This window comes from Microtus pennsylvanicus, chromosome 4 (genome assembly GCF_037038515.1).
Source record: "Microtus pennsylvanicus isolate mMicPen1 chromosome 4, mMicPen1.hap1, whole genome shotgun sequence".
Taxonomy (NCBI): Eukaryota; Metazoa; Chordata; class Mammalia; order Rodentia; family Cricetidae; genus Microtus; species Microtus pennsylvanicus.
In genome coordinates this window covers 96,349,188-96,375,321 of record NC_134582.1, presented here as the reverse complement: position 1 = coordinate 96,375,321, position 26,134 = coordinate 96,349,188, and the positions used below count along the sequence as shown (strand labels likewise).

At 42.3% G+C, this 26,134-nt stretch overlaps 2 protein-coding genes across 4 annotated transcripts in view; both read right to left on the bottom strand.

The window, feature by feature from the left end:
- LOC142848192 (enoyl-CoA delta isomerase 2-like) overlaps positions 1-14,702 on the bottom strand; it is a 51,462-nt gene extending 36,760 nt beyond the window's left edge. Inside the window, exon 1 of the mRNA XM_075969909.1 lies at positions 14,562-14,702. The gene's annotated coding sequence lies outside the window, so the exon portion shown is untranslated. The remainder of the gene's footprint in view (positions 1-14,561) is intronic.
- The window catches only part of LOC142848191 (enoyl-CoA delta isomerase 2), a 50,164-nt gene that overhangs the window by 4,417 nt on the left and 19,613 nt on the right, over positions 1-26,134 (bottom strand). The window contains exons 1-7 of one of the 3 annotated variants that reach the window (XM_075969905.1): positions 14,746-14,865; positions 13,910-14,072; positions 8,497-8,595; positions 7,208-7,396; positions 6,723-6,792; positions 4,627-4,726; positions 3,223-3,343 (exon numbers count right to left, since the gene is read on the bottom strand). In XM_075969905.1, the coding sequence (XP_075826020.1) occupies positions 3,223-3,343; positions 4,627-4,726; positions 6,723-6,792; positions 7,208-7,396; positions 8,497-8,595; positions 13,910-14,072; positions 14,746-14,789 (786 nt within the window). In that variant the 5' untranslated portion in view covers positions 14,790-14,865. Of the gene's footprint in view, positions 1-3,222; positions 3,344-4,626; positions 4,727-6,722; positions 6,793-7,207; positions 7,397-8,496; positions 8,596-13,909; positions 14,073-14,561; positions 14,652-14,745; positions 14,866-26,134 lie in introns of those variants that run through there. The other 2 variants (XM_075969906.1, XM_075969908.1) reach the window with 2 other exon arrangements.

Genomic DNA, 26,134 nt, shown 5'->3' with positions numbered 1-26,134 from the left:
GTTGACATCTGAACACTAGTTTTAACCTACTGTATACATTCACGGCACTTGATAATATGGCCTTTATGACTAATGATGTTGAGAATGTTTATGTCTACTTCTGGCTGTGTGTAGTAGCATCTTGGGTAAAGTAACTGTTAACATATTCCCCACTAATTTGTTTGTTTATTATTTTTGAGACAGGGTTTTTCTATGTAGCCCTTGCTGTATTGGAACTTTCTCTGTAGACCAGGTAGGCCTTGAACTCACCGAGAACCATCTGTCTTTGCCTTCTGAGTGCTGGGATTAAAGGTGTGTACCATCACCATCTGGCATTTTCCACTATTTAAAAAAGGAAATTATTTGCCTTCTTATATTTGAATTGTAAGGATTCTTTATAGACACAGGTTACGATTAAGTATTATGCAAAGGATTTTTACTAGTTTGTGGTTCAACTTTCCTTTTAAATAAAAACAATGTTTTAGATAAAGGATCCTTATCAAATGTAGCATAGGCTGGACTCTAACGTAAAGTAGTTCTCTTGCCTCAGCCTCTTAGAAGAGTGTTGGGATTATAGGGATGAGTTATCATACCCTCCTGGCCTTTTGGAGGTAGAGATGAGGAAGGATGTGGGAAAAGATCTTATGTAGTCCATGCTAGCCTTGTTAGATAGCCAAAATTGACCTTGAGTTCTTGATGGTCTAGTTCTTCTTCCTAAGTCCTGAATTGTATCCCTCTACCACATATACAGTTTCTCTTTGCATTACAAAAGCATTAAGTTCCATTTATTTATTTATTTATTTATTTATTTATTTACATGTATATATGCATGGGAGCATGCACATTTCTATGGATGAAGGCCAGAGTTCAATTTGCTGCAGTTCTTTTTCTCCTTCCATTATGTGCAGTGCAGGCATTGAATTTAGGTTGTTGTGAGGACTAGTTTTATATTAACTTGATCCGAGCTAGAGTTACCTGAGGAGACAGAACTGCACTTGAGAAAAAGCTCTCGTAAGGTTGGCCTGTAGGCAACTCTGTAGATTAATGCCTTGATTGATGATTGATGTGGAAGAGGTAACCCCACAGAGAGTGGTGTCACCTCTTGGCTGATGGTCCTGAATGGTATAAGAAAGCAGGGTGAGCAAGCCATGAAGAACAGGCTAGTAAGCAGCACTCTTCCATGGCCTCTGCTTCAACTCCTGCTGCCTGGTTCTTACCCTGTTGGAGTTCCTGTCTTGACTTCCTTCAGTGATGGACTGTGATGTTGAACTGTAAGCCTTTCCTACCCAACTTGCTTTGGCATGGGCTTTTATCACAGCAGTAGAAAATCTAAAGACAGTTGACATATGAGGAGCAAGTACCTTCACTAGCTAAGGTCTCTTGCTCAACCCCTAGACAAGCAGGCTATTTTTAATGCTCTCTTTCATGGTTTAAAGAGCCATTATGTTTCATTCTTGTATGATATTTATTTCTCCTCACTACTAGTTTTTGTACTTGATTCTTGATCGATTGCTTTACAGATTGACTTTAAAAATATTTTGGAGTGACCAGCTTTGGTTGGATGAGTTGAAATATTGTTTTCTCAATCTTCCATTTGTCTTGATTTTGCCCTAGAGTTCTTCTGTCTGGCTTCAGATTCTAGAGTTACTTTCAATATTGGTGGTATAGATGACAAGCATGCTCATGCATATTTAAGGTAGGTATATACACACACAAACACAGTAAAACTGCTGCTCTAGTGAAACCAATAAGCTCATATATTCATAGCCAGGTATACCAATTGTCTATTCATTAGCCAAAGTTCTTGTATAAATTCCACTATGATTGACTACAGTCCCCACACTGTAATTTAGAAGCTTTGGCACCATGTATCTGCCACTGTGTATCCTCTGAACTATATGTCCCTAATCCTCCCACCCCCATCCATCATCCTACAGATTAGCTTTTCTCAAATGGTCCAGCACAGAGCATTTCCCTTCTAGTTTACTAATCAACACATCCATCTCCCATGGGTATGTTTTTTGTTTTTTAAACTAATCTTTTTTTTTTTTGTAGTTTCTATATTTTCAGAAATTTTAAGTTTGGTCACTGCAGAAAAATACTACGGTAAGAAAAAAATAAGACAAAAATACAAGTTAGGCATGGCGGCATCCACCTTTAATCCCAGCTTCTGGAGGCAGAGACAAGAGTATTTCTGTCAGTTCGAGGCCAGCCTGGTCTATCTACATAGTCAGTTCTAGGCCAGCAATGTGACATACTGAGACTCCCCCTTTCTCTCTCTCTCTACCCCATTCACAACACACACACACACACACACACACACACGCACGCACAAACACATAAACTCACAAACACACATGTTAAACACAGTGGTGAACACAAAGCTGAACTGTGTTGAGGGCTCAAATTTCTCAGGCTTTAGTTTTCTTATCTAAAAAGGAAGGAGAGCAGTGATTGACCAAAGTCCTTTCTCTTTCTAGAAGCCTAAATACTAGGCTTCCTGAAGTAGGAAAAGAAGATCAAGCAATCCTGCAAGCTGTCAGTCATCTCCCGATAACTTTTGAGTAATATGAAAACTGAAAACTGAACAGCTATGTAGTCTGATTAAAATACAGAACCGTTAGAGTTGGGACAATGTTCGCAATACTGGTGTTTAGAACAAGTAATGAACAATGAAGGACAAACACAAATTGTCAAGTTAGATAAGTCTTTAAGAACTATCTAAATGACTACATTCTACTGCTGTCTTGTTTTATTTTCTGTTGCTGTGAAACACAGCAAACAGAAACCACTGATCAAAAGCAAGTTGGGGAAGAAAGGTTTATTTGGGTTACATTATTGAGAGAAGTTAAGGCAAGAACTCAAGAATCAGAGGCAGGAGCCATGGAGAAACAGTGCTTATTGGCTGACTACCCATAGCTTGCTCAGCCTGCTTTTTTTTTTTACCACAACCCAAGATTACCTGCACAGTGGTGGTACTGCCCACAGTGGGCTGGGCCCTGGGCCCTCCCACATCAAACATTATAGAAGAAAATGTACCACAAACATGCCCTAGGGCCAATCTGATGGAGAAACATTCCCCAGTTGAGTTTCCCCTCTTTATAAGTAACTCTCTTTTGTGGCAAGTTGACAAAAAAACTAACCAGCACAACCATTAACCCCTTGTAATATACTGAGGGATAGTCACAATTAAGAATGGAGGTACTGACGGATTGAAATGTGCTTGTGTGGAACTAGACTTACCTTGTCTGATGCATAGACAGCATCAAAGAGTCCCAGAAGGGTGACTGATATTCCTACAGCTGGGCCGTTAACTACTGCAACCAGAGGCTTGGGAAAGTCTATAAAAGAGTTTACAAATTCCCTAAAGAAATGGAAATAGAAAATCATTAAATATCCCAAAGTGGTACCACTATCTATAGAAAGAAATGTATAAATCTGATATGATATTACTCTATAGGGACACCTCTCCTAATTGGCCCAGGATCCCTATAAATGGCACCAAGTGGAATATCAGAGTATGACTCGTACAGGCTAAGGCCAGTTCACATCTTGGTCACTGAATTCAGGGCTGTGGGCCAGCTGTGACCTGACATATCACAGTGGGTGACTACATGCAGAACTGCATATCACAGCTCAGGGGGACCGAGAGACTTGGCAGAACTGGGATAGGAAGTTGAAGCTCCAACCCTCCTTCAAAAGCTTTCAAGACTCCTTCCAGTGCACAGCCAGCATCCGCAGACACAGTCTATTCACCCTGCTGCGTGGGAACTCAGACTCCCTCTGCCTCTTCCTCACCTTACACTTTCCACTCAACTTTATGAGACTGCAGGATGGAGATGGGGGAATCTATGGGGAATCATGATTAAGTGCATCAACATGGACAAGTGGTCATTTTACAGATGTGGGGGGCGGCGAGGAGATGACTCATTGGTTAAAGCAGTTGCCACCTAAGTGTGAAGACTGGGGTAGAGTTTGAATTCCCAGAATTTCCATAAATTCTGGGTGGGTGTAGAGGCCTACTTGTAATTGGCCTCAGAATGGGAGCCTAGAGCAAGCATGTGAGTGAACTGTGGGTTTGAGACATCAAGTTTCAGTGAACAAAATGAAAGAGTACGCTGGCTAGTCTTAGGTCAACTTGACATAAGCTAGAGCCATTTGGGAAAAGAGCCTCTTAGTTGAGAAAGTGCTTCTATAATATTGGGCTCTAGGCAAGTCTGTGGTGCATTTTCTCAATTAGTGATTGATGTAGGGGACCCACACCATTGAGGTTGATTTCACCCCTAACTGGCAGTCCTAAAAGTTATAAGAAAGCAGGCTGAGCAAGACAGGAGGGAGCAAGCCAATGAGCTGTACTCCTCCATGGTCTTTGGATTGGTTCTTGCCTTCAGGTTCCTGCACTTGTTTCCTTTGATGATGGACTGTCAGGTGGAAATATAAAAGGAGTTTCCTCTCCAAGTGTTTTTGGTCCTAGTACAGCTACAGAAACTGGAACTATGACATAAAGCGATGAAGAAAATGTCTGACATCCACCTCAGACTCCACATGCACATAAGTGCACTTGTACACACATATGCTCACCACAAAGACACATGAAGTTGGGGAGCAAAGATTAGCCCTCTAGGATCAAACAAAGGTCACTCTTACCTCAGTAGCACGGCACCCCTTTCAGCTGCCTCCTCCATTCCACCAGAGGCACTGGTGAAGTTAGTTATGTCATTCCCACTGCAGTAATAGTCACCAGCTCCTGTGAACAGTCAATCAACAGAGCCATGATTCCTTCATGTTCCAACTCATTCTAGAGTTATGTGTAGGCTGTGCGCAGTGCTCGCTCAGCCAGTCACTAGCAGAACACGAGTGAACCTTTTTTACACTAGGGACTAGCAAGGCATGAGTGTTAAAGAACCTAAGTAAATGCAGATGGTGTGACTAGAACATGGCAGATGGCCACGTGGTATGACTATGGAGCAGGCTCAGTCTATTGTGGTGTTTAGGGTGGAGCTCACACAGGAAGGGACAGCTGGACTAAGATCTGAACAACAGGCAAGGCTAGCAGAGATGGAACAGTGCACATGAGCTTCTGTGTCTGTGGTCTTCCGGGTCTACACAACAGGCCTAAAGAAGAGCCCCTAGCACTGAAGCAGAGAAAGAACAGGGTGTGGGGAGGGGGGCTGCTATAGTCAAGATGAGTGGAGAGACTGTGTGGAACTGTCTAGATTACAGTAAGAACCATTATCTCTATATTAAGAGTCACTAAAGATGTGTGATTATTTAAATACTGTTTGTCTATGATGAAATGGTTACTTTGTAATCATTTTTTTTGAGACAGATCTGAAGTAGCCCAGGTTGGCTTCAAACTCCCCATGTAGCTGAGGATGACCCTGAGCTGCTGATTTTCTGTCCCTCCCTACCTATTGACTGCCAGTATTGAAGTCCTGTGTTACAATACCATGCTGGGGAATCAAAGTCAGGAATTCCTACATGATAGGCAAGCACTCCATTTCAAGCTACTTCCCTAGCACCCTTAAATAGTTTTGATAACTGTAAATATTGGAGTGATCCCAGGCCAAAAGAAGATATGATGGTTCCCATTTATGTGCATAGGATACATTCCAGATGGTCTACAAATCCCTGAAACATGGGCATGGTATCAGGCTCTACAATATGAATTGTGTACTGCTTTTCCAATTGATCCCCCATACCCTCAGGTTTTACATCTATGGATTCAACCAGCAGAAAATACTTGAAGACCAAAAAAAGTCATCCATAATAAATATTCATGGACTTTTATCCTTGTGCCTCTTCTTTCCTAAGCAATGTAATGTTTACTGACATAGCATCATTCTCTCTTAAGCTAATGCATAATTGACACCAAGAGGGGATTCAAGAGCCTTGGGATGTGCGGACCTTCTATGGAAATACAACATGATTCTACACAGGAACATGAGTGTGAAAAATACTGTTTTGATGAGAGTCATGGAACTAGTTCCCAGAAGGTGCTGAGGGTGACTGTGCGTGCATACCTGTGATGAAGTTCAATATATATATTAGATAACATATTTATAGTAGCAAACTTTAATAATCACAATATATTATATGATGAGTTATTTAAAACATACTGTGAATTTTCTAGAAACTCCTACTTATTTCTAGACCCCAGGTGACAACATGTAACTCAAATTTTGGGAGGCAAAACCCCTGAAAGGAGCATTCAGTTAAGACGGGCAACTGAACTGATGCCTCAGAATGCTCCAGATGCTCTCTCTACCCTGCCATCCCAGCAGACGGAGGCAGTCATATCCAGACTCCATCTGCAAACAGTGTGAAGCTTCTCTCCAGTACTAGAGGACTTATGTAAACTGAGCTGAGCAATATGCACTCTTATGTTTCATGAAGTTCACTAAGCCATTCTGTAAGGAACATCCATATTTCTGCATGTATCAAGAATTTGCCTTTTTTATTGTTGAGCAGAATTCTACAAACAGTTAAAAGTCAACCTGTTTGTGGATGGATGAGTTGTTTTCTGCTGTGGCTCTTGCGATTCAGCTTTACTATGATAGGTTGGGACTGACGACTTATCAGGAGTAATTATCAAAGAGTGGCTATAGCATGCGCACGATAACATGGTCCATTTATAAATCAATTCACTGGAGTGCTGAGAAATACCTTCAGTCAGCATCAGTTCTACCTTGTAAGAAATTCCCTAAAATAGAAAGTGAATGAGTCCATGAAAATGGTCTTACCTGTGAAAACGGTTATGGCTGAGTTGTCTGTGCTGGCGTTTTTAAGTGCAAGTATTATGTCCTGATACATCTATGTGAACAGAAAGACAGAGAAGGGAACAGTAAAAATGAGATCCATCGTCCAGTGGACTGAGCTGCTGTATCTGTCTGCAAGCTTTCTTTCAACCCCGTGCCAAAGTAATTTTTTTTAAAGAGTTACTTATTTCAGTTATATGTGTGAGTGTTTTGCCTTGTTTATGTTTGTACACTTCATCTGACCTGGTGCTTTTGGAGGTCTAAAGGAAGTGTCAGATCTGCTGTGTCTGGATTTGTAGAACCTACCAGAAACTCCCCAGTTCTAAACAATGTCTGACTCTAATTTGGCTAATTGAAGCCGAATGCTCTAATCTTCTACAAAAATAGGAATAGTGCTGAAATTCTACAGTTGCATGAAAGAATGAAATAGAGAAAAGAAAAATGTGCCCGTGCCCTGGCAGGAGCATCACCTGGAAAGTTATGGCATTCTTTTTGGAGGGCCGATTGAACATGATCTTCGTGATGCCATCTTCAGAGGTTACCACAATGTCCTTAGAGTCCTGGACTTTCACATCAGCTCCACTTTTGCCCTGGCTAGAGGCTTCAGATGAGGGACTCAAACTGGACACCAGATCCACATAGTTCTGCCTGGCAGTTTCCTGAAGAGTAGATGACAAAGACCTTTAGCATTTAAAATAAGCAACATGAGAAACATACAGTGCTAATAAACATCACTATGTGATCAAGAGCAGAGTCTTTGATTCAACAGAGGTGCATTGCAACTTCCAAGGTTGTGGGAGAGGGGAACCATGTGTGTAATTCCAGCCACTGGGAGGCTGAGGCAGGCAGATTTTTGAGTTCAAGTCCAATCTAGACTGCAGTAGTTGAAGAGTTCAAGAATAAGAATATAGAAATGCAGATACCAGAAATAAGAATATATAAATAAAAAAAATACAAGTTGTAAGCCTAGGAGAATGAGAGCAGGCTGTCAGCAGCTTTCTCAGCAGTTTAAGGATTAACTATTAATAGTGGTTGCTTCCTTTTATAACCCAGAGCTCTATCTGCAAGGCTGAAGCAGCCCTCACTCTGCAATCTGAGGGTCAGCTTTTAGACAATCCCCTGGTCACTCATGACCAGCAATTGATGTGAGCTGAGTTAACTTTTAATTGATGGATTGTTCGTGACTTTTGACCTTTTGGTTGCTCATTTTCCCATACCCTTCCCTGCCATGAGAAACTGGCAGCATCAGGGGAGGTGCAGAGCCTTGGTGAACCCTATCAAAGAACACCAGAGGAAAATAATGGACTAAATACGAACACTAGTTTAACTGAAAAACTCAGTAAATGGAATTTGCAAAGAAGAGCAACTTGTGTCTACGTTTCACCTCAAGATTGTAAAAATTCCTTTCTTTTTGCCTAATGCTTATTGTTATAAAAAGTCAGGGGAGTCAAAAAACTGCTGTTTGTCACAGCCTTAATAGCCTGAACTCTGGCTGTTGTCTCAGCTAGCTGATAAACTTTTTGTGCCCCATAGAGAATTTTTTTTTTAATTTTTAAATTTTTTTCCTGGAATAAAGTTTTCTTCTGGTTTCCTAGACTTGGGTGGTCTGTCCCAATCTTTCTGTGAATCCTACCCCTCCCCATAGACCCAACATAGTGAGGGGGCAAAATAAAGGAATTTCAATGACTTACGCACAGAGATTTGCTGGGGGCAGGGAAACATCTAGTGAGTTCTGGTTAATAACAGGACACCAACTTACCTTTGGGAGGCTGGCAAGGGCATTCCATGCTTCCCACTTGGCTTTATTGACTAGGTCAAACACTCCTGGCTTAGGCACGTTACAGGGTCCATCTGTGGCCTACAAAGAACACAGTGGTGATTAATCTGGAATAGAAAGCTTTTGAGAAAGTGGCCTAGAAGCTAAGAGTTCATCAGTTTTGTATCTCTGATCATTTGTCACAAGTGAAAACACTGAGCCAATTTTCAAATCACAAAATTTGAAAGTCCACACTGTCTAAAGTCCTCTCTATGGGGATAGAAACAGGAATTTAGTGATAAACTCCTGCTAACTGCTCAAAGGGCTGTAGTTGGTGCAGGTAGGGATGGGGTCTTCAGTTCCTGGTCCCCAGGAAGCTTAACTGAATAGCACTCCAAGAATACAAAGAAAACTGATTTTGTGTGAGGGCAGGTAGGGTGCATATCCTGAAATGAATTAACATCCCACTCAGCTACTTTTCAGAAGAGATTTTCAAACAATTTAAAATGTATAAATTATGCCCTGAAGTCAGTTCATGGAGGACAGAAGAGACTTGGAGATGACAGGAAGTGGAGGCTTCGCTCATCCAAAGTCACCCACTGTAGTCAACCATCTGGGAGGTGACACAAAACCGAGCACACAAAGGGCTGCACAGAATTCCCTCTGCTAGTGGGAAGCTAAGGACCTGCTGGAGATTACAGGTAGTGGCTTCTATTTGTTCCTGGTCCTTGCACTTCTCCATTCCAACTGCTGACCAGTCAGTCCTAACTCCAGACAGACAGCAAAGCTTAGGGCTGTGCAGTTTCTAAGACCACCTCAGTTCACATCCACTAAAAACACTCACAGAACTTTTGCAAGCTGGGGTATTCACGGTTAAATTTCCTCACATGGAAAAAAATAGAAACTTAACTAACGGAGGGCAAAAACTCACAGAATAGAGTTCAGAGGTGAAGTCAATGTGACACTTCTATTGTCTTCTCTCCAAGAGTTATGAAGAGGAAATACCCCAGACTGATGGATATATGAAAATACAGGTGGACTATTGCCAATGAAGAAGTTCTCTGCAGTTTCCGTGTCCACTCTTTCCCAGAGCCCTAACCCATAGGTCAACCTACCTACCCTGAGACCACCATATACCTTAAATCTCGAGCTAGACTCTAGCAGCTGAGGGCAAAGTCTTTTTGGACAAGTAAAATTTTTGAATGTATACTTCCATTTTCTGAGTGAGGGTTTTTATTGCTGTGATAAAAATACTCTGAACAAAAGCAACTAGGGGAGGGGAGTGTCTATTTCAGCTTCTTCTCAGCACCTCAAGGAACCTTGTCAAAAATTGACCACATACTTGGTAACAAAAAACCTCAACAAATACAAAAAATATTGGAAGAACCCAAAGTATCTTATCAGATCACCATGGTATAAAACTAGAAGTCAAAAGCAATACTAATTCTAGAAAACCCACAAACACATGGAAATTAAACTGTGCTCACCTGAAGCATCAATGGGTCAAGAAAGAAAAAAAGAGAGAAATTAAAGACCTTCTAAAATTCAATGAAAATGACCACACAACATACCCATGTTTATGGGACACAATGAAAGCAGTGTTAAAAGGAAAGTTCATAGCACTAAACGCTTACATAAGAAGCTGGAAAAATCCCACACTAGTGAATTAACAGAACATTCGAAAACTTTAGAACAAAAATGAGCAAACTCATCTAAGAGAACTAGACGACAGGAAATAATCAAAGTGAGAGCTGAAATCAACAAAATAGAAACAAAGAAAACAATACAAAGAACCAATGAGATAAAGAGCTGGTTCTTCGAGAAAATCAATAAAATTGACAAACCTTTATCCAAACTAACCAAAAGGCAGAGAGAGAATATCCAAATTAATAAAATCAAAAATGAAAAGAAGTCATAAAAGACATGGAGGAAATACAGAGAATCATCAGGTCATATTTTGAAAACCTGTACTCCACAAAATTGGAAAACTTAAAGGAAATGTACGACTTTCTGGTGAGTAAATATCACTTACCAAAATTAAATCAAGACCAGATAAGCAACTTAAGCAGACCTATAACTGCTGAGGAAATAGAAACAGTCATCAAAGTCTCCTAACCAAAAAAAAAAAAAAAAAAAAAAAAAAGCCCAGGACCAGATGGTTTCAGCTCAGAATTCTACAAGACTTTCAAAGAAGAGCTAATACTAATACTCCTCAAATTATCCCACACAATAGAAACAGAAGGAACATTGCCAAACTCTTTTTATAAGGCTACAATTAACCTGATGCCCAAACCACAGAAAGACATTACTTAAGCAAGAAAATTACAGACTAATTCATGAACATTGATGCAACAATACTAAATAAAATACTGGCAAATTGAATCCAAGAACACATCAGAACCATCATCCACCATGATCAAGTTGGCTTCATCCCACAGATGCAGGGATGGTTCAACATATGAAAATCTGTCAATGTAATCTTCTATATAAACAAGCTGAAAAATAAAAACCATATGATCATCTCATTAGATGCTGAAAAAGCATTAGGTAAAATACAACAACCCTTCATGATAAAGGTCTTGGAGAGAGCAGGCATACAAGGAACATACCTAAACATAATTAAGGCAATATACAGCAAGCCAACAGCCAACATCGAACTAAATGGAGAGACATTCCCAGAGAGTCCACTGAAATCAGGAACAAGGTTGTCCACTCTCTCCATATCTATTCAATATAGTTCTTGAGATCCTAGCTAGAGCAATAAGACACAAAGAGGAAATCAAGGGGATACAAATTGGAAAAAAAGAAGTCAAACTCTCACTGTTTGCTGATGATATGATAGTTTACATAAGTGATCCCAAAACTTCTACCGAGGAACTTCTACAACTCATAAACACTTTCAGCAATGTAGCAGGATACAAGATTAACTCAAAAAAGTCAGTAGCCCTCCTGTATACAGATGATAAAAGGACTAGGGAAGAAATCAGAGAATCAACACCCTTCACAATAGCCACAAATAGCATAAAATATCTCAGAGTAACTTTAACCAAACAAGTGGAACACTTGTATGACAAGAACTTTAAATCTTTGAGGAAAGAAATTGAAAAAGACACCAAAAAGTAGAAAGATCTTACATACTCTTGGGTACACAGAATTAAGATAGTAAAAATGGCAATCTTACCAATCTACAGATTCAATACAATGTCCATCAAAATCCCACCAAAATTATTCAAAGACCTTGAAAGAACAGTACTCAACTTCATATGGAAAAGCAAAAAACCCAGGATAGCGAAAACAATCCTGAACAATAAAAGAACTTCTGGAGGCATCACAATCCCTGACTTTAAACTCTACTACAGAGCTACAGTACTGAAAACAGACTGGATTTGGCATAAGGACAGACAGGAGGACCAATGGAACTGAATAGAAGACCCGGATATCAATCCACATATCTTTGAATACCTGATTTTTGACAAGAAAAATAAAAAAAATATCAAATGGAAAAAAGAAAACATAGTTAACACATGGTGCTGGCATAACTGGATATCAACACATAGAAGGATGAAAATAGACCCATATCTATCACCATGCACAAAACTCAAATCCAAATGGATCAAAGACCTTAACACAAAGCCAGCCACACAGAACCTTATAAAAGAGAAAGTGGGAAGCACATTTGAACGCATTGGCACAGGGAACCACTTTCTAAATATAACCCCAGCAGCACAGACACTAAGAGAAACAATTAATAAATGGGATCTCCTGAAACTGAAAAGCTTCTGTAAAGCAAAGGACACAGATAGAGGTCTGATTTCCAAAATATACAAAGAACTCAAGAAATTGGACACCAAAAGAACACATAATCCAATTTTAAAAAAATGGAGTACAGATCTAAACAGAGAACTCTCAACAGAGGAATCTAAAATGGCTGAAAGACACTTAAGGAAATGTTCAACATCATTAGTCATCAGAGAAATGCAAATCAAAACAACTCTGAGATTCCATCTTACACCTGAAAGAAAGGCCAAGATAAAAAACACTAATGACAACTTATGCTGGAGAGGATGTGGGGAAAAGGTGGGAATGCAAGCTGGTACAGCCCCTTTGGATGTCAGTGTGGTAATTTCTCAGAAAATTAGGAAACACCCTTCCTCAAGACCCAGCAATACCACTTTTGGGTATTTATCCAAAGGATGCTCAATCGTGCCACCAGGACATGTGCTCAACTATGTTCATAGCAGCATTGTTTGTCATAGCCAGAACCTGGAAACAACCTAAATGCCCTTTGACTGAAGAATGGATAAGGAAAATGTGGTACATTTACACAATGGAGTACTACATAGCAGAAAAAAATCAACACCTGGAATTACACAAAAAAAAAAATGATGGAGCTAGAAAACTTTATTTTGAGTGAGGTAACCCAGACCCAGAAAGACAATTATCACATGTACTCACTCATAGGTGGTTTTTAAACATAAAGCAAAGAAAACCAGCTTACAAACAACAATCCCAGAGAACTTAGACAACAATGAGAACACTAAGAAAGACTCACATAGAGCTAATTCATATGGGAAGTAGAAAGTAGAAAAAGAAAAGAGCTCCTGAGTAAATTGGGAGCCTGGGGACTTTGGGGGAGGGTTGAAGAGGGGAGGGGAGAGGCAGGGAGGGGAGCAGAGAAAAATGTAGAGCTCAATAAATATCAATAAAAATAAGTATATAATAAAAAAACTACCAGGACACCCACACAGAGACACTGATACTAATTACCTAGTAGAAATGATAAAAATAATATATGGTAACACAGGAGTCCAGGCTGGCAGACTTATGAGTGAAGTCTTTCCATTATAACCTTTAGTTCCTCAATGATTATAAAAATTTTCAAACATTCACACATACATGAGTTATAATATCCCATTAACAGTTATTAAATTTTACCTTATGTGCTTCACCTATTTTCTTTTTTGTTCATTTTAATTGGTTTCAAGCATCCCAAACACCTCCACCCTTAAATACTTACTTTCCATTTCCCCGGAACACCAACATTTTATTATATAAACATGGCACCATTAACAATATCCAGGATACCACTAAATAAACTCAGTCAATATTCAAATTTGCCCAACTGCCCTGAAACACCTTTTCAGTAATTACTCTATTCAGGAAGGACTCCAAAGCAGAGGTCCTAAACATGTAAACATGAATGTTCTTTCTTTCAAGTCTCTTTATTCTGGAGAGAAGCAGAGGGGCAACTCGGTGCTTTGCCTAAAAAGCAAACCTAAACTAAGCCTGCATCACAAGCCACAAAGGGTGACAACCATGCAGCCCAACCATGCAAAGCTGCCTGTTAGAAGCATATCAACTTCAGGAATGATTTGCTCCAAATGTGTATAAATCACATCTGACCTCAGCCCATTACCTGCTTATACAGCGCATAGAGTTGCAGCTTCACTTGGTTTCCTGGGTCCTTCTTCAAGAGTTTCACTTGGTTCACTGCATTTTCAAAGTCCTGCTGACTGGCTCTCATCTTTGGTCTGCCCAAGTGCACCTGAGCCACTGGGAATCTAAAGACCTGTGGGAGACTACAAACAGTGGTTTTTATTTGTTCCTAGGTCTTCCTTTCTGCAGCAGAATTACCCACTGGTCCCAAGCCCTATTAATCAGAATGGCATGTTTATCTACAATATTTTCTCCAAGTCAGCAACTTCTCACAGACTGGCACAAACTTTTTCAAATGACGTGTAGGTTTTGCCTTTTGAGAAAGTCACTCATGCCACCACCGCTTTACTGCAACCACCAGGCTCCAGGCTTTGCTCCTGGGGCGCAATTTCTTTGGGTTGTTTCATTTGGGTCGCTCTAACCAGCCACTTCTCTGACTAGTGTTTGAAAACCACGATAGTGATAACGGATTGCTCCTGTGCAGCGTTCAGAAAACTGGCAATCTTGGTCACAGTGCAGCCTTAGAGCCCTAGGAAGTTCCGGGCTCGGCCTGCAAGCATGGGCGCCTCCCAGAACCAGAGCTTACAACTCTCCCTGCTTGGCAGAGGTGGGCAGAGCGCGTCCATTCTTACCCTTCTGGCTTCAGCAGAGGAAGGACATTCGAGCTCCCTATTTAGAGCTCTCTCGCTGCGAAACCGCCAAAGGAGGATCCTGCTGTCCTGCTAGGCAGACCAGGTGACAGAGCGGGCGGCTCCGCGGGCGGGCGACAAACCTCGCTGGCAACTTTGGGCCAGAGAGCCGAGGCTGCCGGCTTACCTCGGACACCAGCGCCGCACCACTCTCCAGGTCACTGCCGCCATTGCTAGATGATTGTCTTGAGACAATCTGATCCCTGAGGCTTAGGCCCAGATGAAACTTCGAGACGCGACCGGGAGAGGGCGGAGCCAAATGTGAGCTCTGGTCGTAGGCGGAGCCAGGGGGTGAGCTTGGGCAGTGAAAGGAGCCCCGCAAGGTGGGGAGGGCAGAGCGCGACTAGACTGTGAGCCCCAGGCAGGGGTGTGGCTGGCCTCTCTGTCGGAGCCTGAGCTCTGAATGGGCGGGTTTCTGGGAGGAGCCCAGAATTTCTGGACCAGGTCCAACTTGGTACAAAGGTGACTGGCACAAGACTGGCAAAGACGGCTGGAATCAGGAGTACGGAGGCAGATCGCTGGGCCCTGGGAATTTTAATCAGAGATCCTAAAGCATGTTCATGTAGAAACCGGATCATTTTTCAGCATGTTCAGTTAGGAGCACATTTCTGAGCACGCTCAGTTTAAGGTCATGGAGCACGTGTTTAAAAGATTAAATCAACAAGAATGCCCCCTGGACATGCTTATCTTGCACAATAAAGTCTAAGAGGAACATGGAAGGACACTGTTCAAGTTGCATTAATGTAGGCGTTTGTACCTGAAGGTGTCGGCCTTGCTTAGCAGCTAACCATATGAGCAGGGGCCATGTCCTGTGAACACAGTGTCTGACTGGAGACAGGGTAGTAATGGGGCAGTTCTCAATGAAAGGGAACCACTGTGAGTTGGGCAGCACTCCCTTTCAGCATGAGGATCACTGTGTCCAGGCTAAGGAGTTCGGATTCTGTGCTAAGAATATTAGAGAGCCATAAAAGAGCTAATTGGTGGGGCTAGAGAGTTGGCTGAGTTGTTTGAGAACATTTGTTGCTTTTGCAGAGGACCCGCGTTTGTCTTTCCTGAACCTACATGGTGGCTTATGGCCACTCATGACTTCAGGTCCAGGGGAACAGACCCCATCTTCTGGCCTCGGCAGGCACTAAACACACAGATGGTATTGCATGTGTACAGTTATACAAAATCAACCACACATAAATAAACTAATAGATAAAGTTAAATTAAAAGTTAAATACATTTTTTAAAGGATCCAGTTGGCATGCCTTTGATCTAGTTCACAGAGCAGTCAGAGTTGCCCAGCACACATCCTGAGGGTATTGTTTCTGGACCAGAGTAAGAATGGCAGAATCCTCAAGCCCTCAGCCAAAGCTCTAATCTCTACTCTGTTGTAAGAGGACCAGGGCCTGCTTGTTCTTATGAAGACCTTGAGGGAAGATGTCTGATTCAATTAGATCTGACCTTAGAACCTGGTTGCAAGGACTAGTGCTGCCTAAGAAGTGATTTGATAGAGTCCCAGGCCTAGTGGTGACAAGAGCCAAGGAAATGTTTCAAGCAACACTGAATCTTGGGGATTCTGCTTTACCTAATACGCTAAGAATTTTGGCAGATGTTTCTTGAGATGGTGGCATGGAACCTATGGTTGATGAACCTGTCAGCCAAAGTGACTGTTTTATTTTTAACATTAAAATTTCATCAAATTGCTGGGCGGTGGTGGCGCAAGCCTTTAATCCCAGCACTCGGGAGGCAGAGGCAGGCGGATCTCTATGAGTTCGCGGCCAGCCTGGTCTACAAGAGCTAGTTCCAGGACAGGAACCAAAAGCTACGGAGAAACCCTGTCTCGAAAAATCAAAAAAAAAAAAATTTCATCAAATTATGTTACGATCATGACATATAAAATTCTAGCATATAGTGTCAGGAATGATTTGAATTATGTGCAAACAACAGCAAAGGCTGGAGTCTGAAAGAAGCCTGAATCCCTTGTCCCACTGCGGGCTCCCCTCTATGGATCTGTTGTCCTTCCACAGCTGTTTCTTGAGTTTATCTCCCCCTCCTCCATCCCACTCAGTCTTCCCTCAGTTCTCACTGTTTCTGCATTGCTGTAACTTGATCAGCCCTGACTGGCTTTGCTTTCTTCCCACCTCTGCAGCCTGCTTTGCTCCTGCTCTCTGACTGATTTCCCTACAGTGTAACTCTGTGATGGCTGTGGTTGGAACTGTGGCCCAGAGTTCTCATTTGGGAAACAACTCTCAGTTCCCGTGTCGATGGCATTTGGGGGCAAGACCTTTGAGTAGTGACTAAGGTGAGACATTAACAAACAGCATGAAGGCCCTGGCCGGTTGTCAGACCTTTTCAATTAGACATCCCTGCTTTCAGAATGCAGAACTGGATTCTGTTGTCTGTTATTTACCCAGTTGGAAACTTTTTGTTGTAGAAACATAAAATGGACCAAGACACTGACATGACTCATGACAGTCTCTTGATCCTTCCTCTGTCACTGGAATCTTGAGTGGGTCCCTTTGCCTAATAAGTAACCCAAACCTCTTAGTGTAACACATAAGGAAGGCCTTTGAGATTTGGTCCATAATGTCTACTCATCTCTCCTGCTTGCCCTTTCCATACATTCATTCACACACTCGTTTATCGAATTTGCTAGCTTTTTTTTTGAGATAATCTCACTATGTGTCAAACATATGGTGATCCTCTTGCTCCTGCCTCTGCCTCTTGAGTTCTAGAATCATAGTCTTGTACTATGGTGTACAGCTCTTTGTTTTTTATTTAAAACCATTTGTTTTGAGGCAGGATCTCCCTATAAAGGCCCTACTTGAACTTGTGTTGATCCTCCTGTCTCAGCCTTGGGTTGCAGGTAGACATCCCTGCCTGTTCTTTCCGTTTGGAAATAGGTGTCCAGCATCTCTGGGTCTCTGCAGCCCATGCTTTCTCCATCCAGACACTGTTTGACGTGAGAAGTCTCTGACCCCCTCGTTCGCTCTAGTCACCTCCTGTAATCCTACTCTATCCAGAGCTGGCCTATTTTCTAAGACAGATGTCACTAAGTTCTTTCAGACAAGCAGTTTGTTCAGCCCTCACCTGCCCCATATTAAATGCCATGTCCCATCTCTGGGCACCTTGCTTGACAGGAAAGACTGGCTGTGGTCATTTGTTGTAGAGAGGTAGACGGACCAAGGACTTTTTCAGAGGGTCTGAAGAAAGGACAACAGGACCTTTAGTTCTGGGTCCTCAAAGGAGTGTGTAATGGAAAAATTAAAAATGCTGCAGGATCCTTGCTGGCAGCAGACATCAGAAACGTGGCAGGTACCCAAGCAGTAGCAGCGGGCCATGTGGTGGCAGGAAGGGAGCAGTGGGTCCCAAGAGCAGCCATTCCCAGGTAGGGACGGGGCAGGAGACAACGTGGCAGGTCCTTGAAGGTGGTTGGTCCCTGGCAGCAAGCCAGGTCGCCGGGGGGGGGGGAAGAGATAGAATGTAGTAATATGGGGAGCGGCGGCGGCTGTGTCCCCAAAACCCCAGCCGCCTGCCCGGCTCGGCTAGCTTATGCCCCGAAAGAATTACACGGACACTGTATTCTTTTAAACACTGCTCTGGCCCATTTCTAATAATCTATGTAGCGCCCCTAGGTGCGCTTACCGGGAAGATTCTAGCCTAAGTCCATCCTGGGTCGGAGCTGGGGCATGGTGTGCGTCTTCCCTGGAGCAGGTAGCATGGCGTCTCTTCTGAGGTGTCTGCTCCGGAGAGAAGAGCTGTGGAGTCTGACCTCACTTCCTCTTCCTCCCAGCGTTCTGTTCTGTTTACTCCACCCACCTAAGGGTGGGCCTATCCAATGGGCCTAGCAGTTTCTTTATTGCTTAGCCAAAGAAATCAACAGATTGATATGACACTCCCACATCACTTCCCCTTTTTCTGTTTAAACAAAAAAAGGAAGGCTTTAACCTTAACATAGCAAAGTTACATAAAACAAAACAGTTATCAAGTAAAAATTACATCAGAAACATTTATACATGTAACAAAATTGACCGTAAATCTCTATCAATACAAATTATTCATACCTATATCATTTCCCCCTTTAAATGTAAAAGAACATTTATAAACTATATTTGGGAACATGGGCGCAGTTTTTTCTCTCCAAACTGCTTCCTGCTGAATGGGGGCGTCGTTAATTAGGTCTTTCATGGTATAACCTGTGTGCTAGTTTCATCTCAGTTGGCAGTTGAGCAAAGCAATTTTCTGAAGATGTTCACAGCAAACCTTCAGGAGGACGTGGTCCATCATACCAAATCGGAATAGAAGAAATGAACAGGGTCTCATCCTCTGTGAAAACAAAATAAGAAACTCTTTTCCAAAGTATCATATCCTTAGATCCAAATTCTGAAATCATACCCTCATGATATCCGTTCTGGTTCCACTGGGCAGCCCATATAATGAAATGTCTCCCTGTACTTAGCTCCTTCACAGTCAAAAATTTTAAAGAAAACACAATGTACATAATCCAGACTCTTTGTGAATTTTTCATTTTTACGCGGCTTAGTTTTACTCTATCACTTTACTTTATTCTGTCTCTTTAAAGACTTTACCTTTTTTTTTTTACCATTAACTTTATTCTTTATATTCTTTTTCTTCTCTGTCCCAAGCCTACGTACATTCATCCAACAGTGTGACTCATTCAGTGGTCTGAATCTGTCCTATTGTGAATCTGCAATTTTTTACTATCCAGGAGCACTTTTGATTTACGCCTTTAAATCACTAGACGCTTAAGAATCTAAGCTGTGACATTCCTAGGTTAACTTTTTGCTTTTTGAGCGTACATCTGTGGACCAGGCTGTCTTTGAACTCTCAGAGATCCGCCTGTCTCTGCCTCCCAGGCATTGGGATTAAAGGCGTACACTACTACACTTTGAACTCACAGAGATCTGTTTGTCTCTGCCTTCTAAGCACTGGGATTAAAGGCGTGTGCTACCACACCTTGAAGTCACAGAAGTTTGCTTTAAGAATTTTAACTTTTAGTCTGCATATATTTTTAACACACTTTAAACCATTCAGAAATTTTCTGTCTTTGAATCTCTCTTTACTGTATCTCTCTCTTTTTCTGACAACAAGAGCCTTTAAATTGCCAAGCAATATCAGTCGGACTAAAGGCGTGGCTTTGCCAGCTAGATCCAGTCCATTCCTTAGCTTTCCAGCCTCATGGCGGATATACAGGCTGCAGCCATGTTTATAGCATTTCAAGGTCCCTGCCAGCCAGCGAGCTACAACAGACAACACTCAAGTCCTCTTTCGGTAGCCGGCCCTCCTGCCTCAAACAGTCAGAGTTTGCCCTGGCAGGATGGCCCAGAAAGCTGGCATTTTTAAACGGCACAGCTTTTTTCCTGCTATGGCTTAAAACCGAAAAGCATGCGTTCAGCTTTTAGTCAACACCGTTTAAGTGTTTCGTGGCAGGACCTCTTAATGAGCTGCAGGCTTTGCAGCTAAAGCTGAGTCAGGAAGCCTCTTGGGGCTACCAGGTAGGAGCGGCACTCAGCACTTTAATTCTGAGACTGAATATGCAGCACAGAAATTCTTTTCATCCAAGTTACATCCAAATCTGACATGCAGAGCACTGCGCAGTCTGAAAACACGTCTCTGTATGGCGGCAGGAATCCGCCATGCTCTTCCGCCTGCCTAAGCCTGATTCGGCCGTCTGCCCAGATGCAGGCGGGGAGCGCTGAGAGCCATCAGCATGGTCTCAGAGCACTCTCCTTCCGATCCCAAGCGGGAACACAAACATAAAGCCAGAGTTTGCACTGGCGGCACAGCCCCAGGAAGCCACGCTTTGAAATGACACAGCGTTTTTTATGCTGCTGTTGCCGAATCAGGAAATCTCTCTACAGCACGCCACCAACAAACAGCAAAAATCTGTGTTAAATGCTCTCTCCCTTATTTTTAAGCCTTCTCAGGTTTTTTAAGTGGGTTTAGTTAGCCACACGTCTGGGCGTCATTTGTAGTAATATGGGCGGCGGCGGCTGTGTCCCCAAAACCCCAGCCGCCTGCCCGGCTCGGCTAGCTTATGCCCCGAAATAATTACACGGACACTGTATTCTTTTAAACACTGCTCTGGCCCATTTCTAATAATCTATGTAGCGCCCCTAGGTGCGCTTACCGGGAAGATTCTAGCCTAAGTCCATCCTGGGTCGGAGCTGGGGCATGGTGTGCGTCTTCCCTGGAGCAGGTAGCATGGCGTCTCTTCTGAGGTGTCTGCTCCGGAGAGGAGAGCTGCGGAGTCTGACCTCACTTCCTCTTCCTCCCAGCGTTCTGTTCTGTTTACTCCACCCACCTAAGGGTGGGCCTATCCAATGGGCCTAGCAGTTTCTTTATTGCTTAGCCAAAGAAATCAACAGATTGATATGACACTCCCACATCTGGTTTTTATGACGTCATGAATTTTTTTTTTTTAAGCACTAATTTTGGATCTGTTTTTTGGTACCAATTGCAAGAGACAATTTCATATGATGCACATTTTTGACAACGCTCTGGCCGGACCTTCTCGAAACACACAGAGACTAGTTATAGTCTTCTTAAGTCAAAGGTTAATTTGGGAATTTTACCATCGTTTGCTTTCACAGGGGCCCCTAAGAAGAACGTCGCCCCCATGTCAGCTAGAAGCAATCTAAGAGGACGACGTCCCCTCTCCCAACAGAGTTTGCCCACAGGGTTAGGGACATCTTTTAGTGGTTGGTTTAGGGGTGAGGGGATGGGGAGATATTGTATGGAATTAGGGATATATATATATATATATATATAAAAAAAAAGAGGGGGATTAACTGGGTTGATGGGATGATTGGTATTTGTGACTTACTGTTTTTAGAAAATTATGTTGGTACTGTTTCTTGTATATTGATATATTGAATATTGAATGTGAGTGTTCCTACCTCTATTTTGGTATAAGAGTATGCTTATATTGTATGGATACATCTATCATATCACAATGTACATTTCTACCTCTGGTCCTATTTATGTAATAACATTGTTTACATTTGATAAGTAATGACATTGTTTACAAGTGAAGATCATTGTCTTCATACATTGCACAATTGTTTATTCCCTTAGTTTTCAAATTAGATAGGTATTGAGAATTACATGTTTGTCATATTATTTTTAGGTTAATCAGGTCTTTTAGATACATAGAGATTATTTTCAGTATAGATAGTATAATCTTCAGCCTCTTTGAAGAGCTGTAGAAAATGGCCTTTAATCTAACCTAGAATTATGTGCCATTGAGACACAATTTACTCCTGGCAACACCACTCTACTCCCGAGAGAACGTTGAGCACCAAAGACACTCCACTGGGAGCTTGTCTTCCTGGCAGAACTGGCCTTTGGGTTAAGAAAAACCCATACCTCAACTACTGACTAAGATATAAACAGGATTGTCTTATCTTGCCAAGACAGGGTAGGATAATCCTAAGATGGTATGTCAGTTATGTTAGGCCTTAGCCAAAGTTGGTTGACTCAACATTGCAAACGAGATTTTGGGTGATTGCCCAGGCAGTCAGTTGTCTCTGTCATTTGTTGCACATTTTGGATATCTCTTTTTTGTTAAGTAATATTTACTCCCTTCTCAGATCTTTGATGGAGTTGAAGATTATTTAATTGTAGTTACTCTTTAGCAAAACTTTTGCTCTCAATATTGTTTGTTATATTTATCATTTGTTATTATTGTTATAGTTATATTTGGTTTAGTTGTGTCTTATTTAGACAAAAGGGGGAGATAAAGGGGTTAAATCAGCTCCCTTTAGAGGGCGGGGTTTGCCTCAGGCGAATCCATGCCAATAAAAGGGTGCGCGGCGGAGAGGCGGCTCGTCCCTTTTGTTCCTCGCTACCTGTGCTACGCTGGAACTTTGGTTCAGTAAGTTTAACAATAAACTGGTAAATATTCTTTGATATCTGCATTGCCTTTATTTTGTGCCGGTACAATAGAACTCTTGCTGGAAGCTGAATATCAGCCTGTCTCAGCAGGCAGGGGAAGGAGTGGGTGTGGCTTGTCTCTTAAAGAGACAGAAGAGATCATTACAGAGTGAATTTGGCAAGGCCAATCTGAGGCTGGAGTCAATGCCCTGAAGGAGTGAAGGCTGCAGTTTCTGGAGCTGTGACTCTTCCCTCTGGGTTGTGAGTATCAGCTGTAACACAGTTGGTGTATGTCTGATTTCTCTTGTGTTCTTTTCCCCAGCATTATTTGATTTGGCTCTCAGCTGACCTTGGTGATCCCCCCCCCCCCCGCTAATAGTATATAAGATGCTGAACTTCTTAATAAACTTCCTTGTATAAGTTGTCACCTTCCTAGTCCCTTTCTTTTTGTCCTCCTTGATTCACACTTCTGGTGTTCTATTCAATACCTTGTTCTTTGGGACTCTTATTCCTGAAGGTTCAGGTCAGTTTATTGAGGGCAAGTAAACTGTTGAAAATTTCTGTCTAGCCTGTGTGTTTCCACATCTGATGACAACTTCAGGTCAATTGTCACCTGTGGGTAAGCTGTCAGACGGTGTTAACTGACTTCATGCTCACAGGCATTTATTTGTCTGTGAGTCATGGCGCAGGCAAAGGAATTGGACTTTTGCCAGGTGCCTATGATGAAAGCACCAGGGAAAGTGGGACCAGGGAAAATCATATTCACATATAATTGCAGGGGGAAGGCACCTATTATGACTTGATTAGTATCTAAAGAGCCTCAGTACCCTCTGTTCTCCCTCGTGTTTCCTGCTTCATTTTCATGATCCTGCTTGAAATCAATTAAACCTGTGTAACTCTGACAGAAGAAGTCACTTTATGCTTCTGTCTGTCTTACCAGTCTTCCCTCATCTTTCCCCTAAACTTTTGTTGTTCTTTTTAGAGGAATTTTTATAGATTCCAGTCTTATTTAAAACTCTACTTAGCTGGGGATGACCTTGACCTTCTGATGCCTCCATTTTTCAAATGCTGGTATTAGGTGCGGCCCTGAGCACGGAATCAAGGCAAGAACTGTGCCAACTGCGCCCCAGCCCCAGCCCCCCTACTCCCACTTCTTGTTTCGTATTTTTTGGTTTAAGGCTTAGTTCTACTCTGTACTGTGCACTGGCCCCAAACCTCCTTGTGCCGCAGCCTTCGTCTTGTGAGAGTTACAGATGTGTCCGGCCTAACCCTCTTAATCTTGTCCGTTCTGTCTCCTTCCTCCTCTTCTTCCTCTTCCCCACTTCTTCTCAAATCAGGGTCATGCCACACCGCCAAGGTTGGGCTTTCTGTGATTACAGTGTATGCAATATGCTTTTCTTTTGCTTCATCTTTAACAACCACCTCCTCCACAGGGTGTCCTAGTAGAAAGAGGGACCTTGGTAATGCCCCCTTCCTTTTACATCTCAAATGTATTCTGCTGCAAAAAATTGAATGTGTCTTTAACACTGGTACTCAGAGGTCAAGGACTAATTGATCTTGATGAGGAAGAAAACAGAGTCATTGGGAATAAGATCCCCCCTTGTGAGGGGCTCTTGACCATTGTCTTAATGTAGCCCCCATTTGTCTCCTAAACCCTCTTTGTGCTATTATGCCCCTGAAGATGGAGATCTGAGGCAGGAGGGACTCTGCTGTTTTCCTCAGTGCCTGTCACTGGCAGCAGGAATGAACTGATGCAGCTAACTGGGTGACCTGATGATCATCCTCAAGGATGCAGGGTGCTCATCTGCTCAAGAGACACAGGAGTTCCTTCATGACTCAGGGTCCTCTACTCAGGAGACAGAAGAGTGTCCCTCAGACTCATTTGCAGGATGTGGGAATGAAGCAAGAAGACAAGAGGACTCGGATGGAGTCAAGTGCCTACATCGGGTGAGGGATGTTGTCTGCTTCAGCAGCAGCTGTGTGTGACCCAGAAACTGTGAGGCTAATCAGCTATAGCTGAGTTTAGTGGTCAGGGATCCCTGTGTTTTCTACAGAATTCTGCCCTTGAAGAGGAGACTGTTTGCAGGTGCTCTGTGTATATGCTTGAAGCTTGAGAAGGGGGCACTAGTAAAGAGAAAACGTTCATCAGTGGAGTCCTTACTAACACCTAGATCACAGGAGCGTGGAAGAGGGCCAGGCCGTCAGCCTTGTCAAACAGTCTGTTTGTGATGCTCTAGGAAAGGCCAGCACAGCTCCTTTTCCAGGGTGTGGAGCTCATTATGTAGAAGCTCCAGGGTGTCAGCCCTGAGATGGAATTAGAACCAGGGGCTTGAGAAGCTTCCCTTTCTCAGCCCTGTTTCCTCACTAGCTCTCCTGCCTTAGGTCCCAGGAGTAAATCTGTTTCCTTCTGATTCTGTCTGTCTTCCTGGTTTTTAGGATAGCAGCCAGCAGTAAGAATCTGAAATCTGAAATTCCAGTACTCACTATTACTAAGCTTTTTTTTTCCCCAGAATTAACTTACATTCTCTTTGTCTCTACTTTTTTTCTGGTTAGCCTGTGCATCCGGGTCTCACATCACAGTACATGTATTCCATGTGCACAACTTATGCTCAACAATTACCCTCAACTATTTTTTTTTTGTAGCAAAGAAATTTCCCTCAGGTATCCTTTTCTAGAAAATTTGCAAGTATTATTTGTTACTTTTGAAGAAATTGACTTCTCCCCTAATCATCCATTTTTTTCTAATCCATATAAAGCTTAATATTCACTCTGTTCAAATATATTTTAAAGAATGAGAGTAGTGGCTATAGTTTTGTGATGGTTTTCTGAGAATGGTGTACCAGGCTTTTTCTTTTGGGCCACCAATCAGCTCCCAAATCGTGATGCAGATTCTTATTATTAGATTTGATGCTCCATCTAGCTTAAGCTTGTTTCTGGATAGCTCTCCTAACTTAAATTTTCTGTTTCTCTTTATCTACCTTTTGCCTCTGGCCTATTTACTTTTGTTCCTTCTGTATACCTTACTTTCACTGCTTCTCATGTCTGTCTGGCTTGTGTCTGCCTGGCTTCTGGACCAAGTTATATCCCTCCTTCTCTCCTCTCTTCTCTTGTTCTTCCCTCTCTCTCTATAGATTTCTCCTCATACTTATTCTCTCTACACACCAGCCCTGCCTAGCCTTTCTCTGCCTAGTTATTGGGCTTTCAGCTCTTTATTAGACCAATCAGATGCCTTAGGCTGGCAAGGTGAAACAAATGCAATACATCCTTACATAATTAAACACACCTCCTTGCATCACTAAACAAATGCAGCATAAACAATACAACAATCTTTACATAGTTAAGATGATATTCCACAACAGAATGGCTTCCACATACCCCTGTATTTGTATACTTGGATCCTAGTTGCTGAAATTGTTTGGGAGCAATGAAGAGGTGTGGCCTTGTTGATCGAGGTTTATCACTGGTATTGGAGTTTCCAACAGATTGGTACAGTTCCCAGTGTGTTCTCTGCGTCCTGCTTGATGTTTGAGAGGTGAACTTCAGTTTCTGCTTCAATTTCTGCTCCTATTTCACTTCATGATGTATTGTGATTGGGCAATGTGAATGGAAATAATTCTTTCCACCTCTAAGTT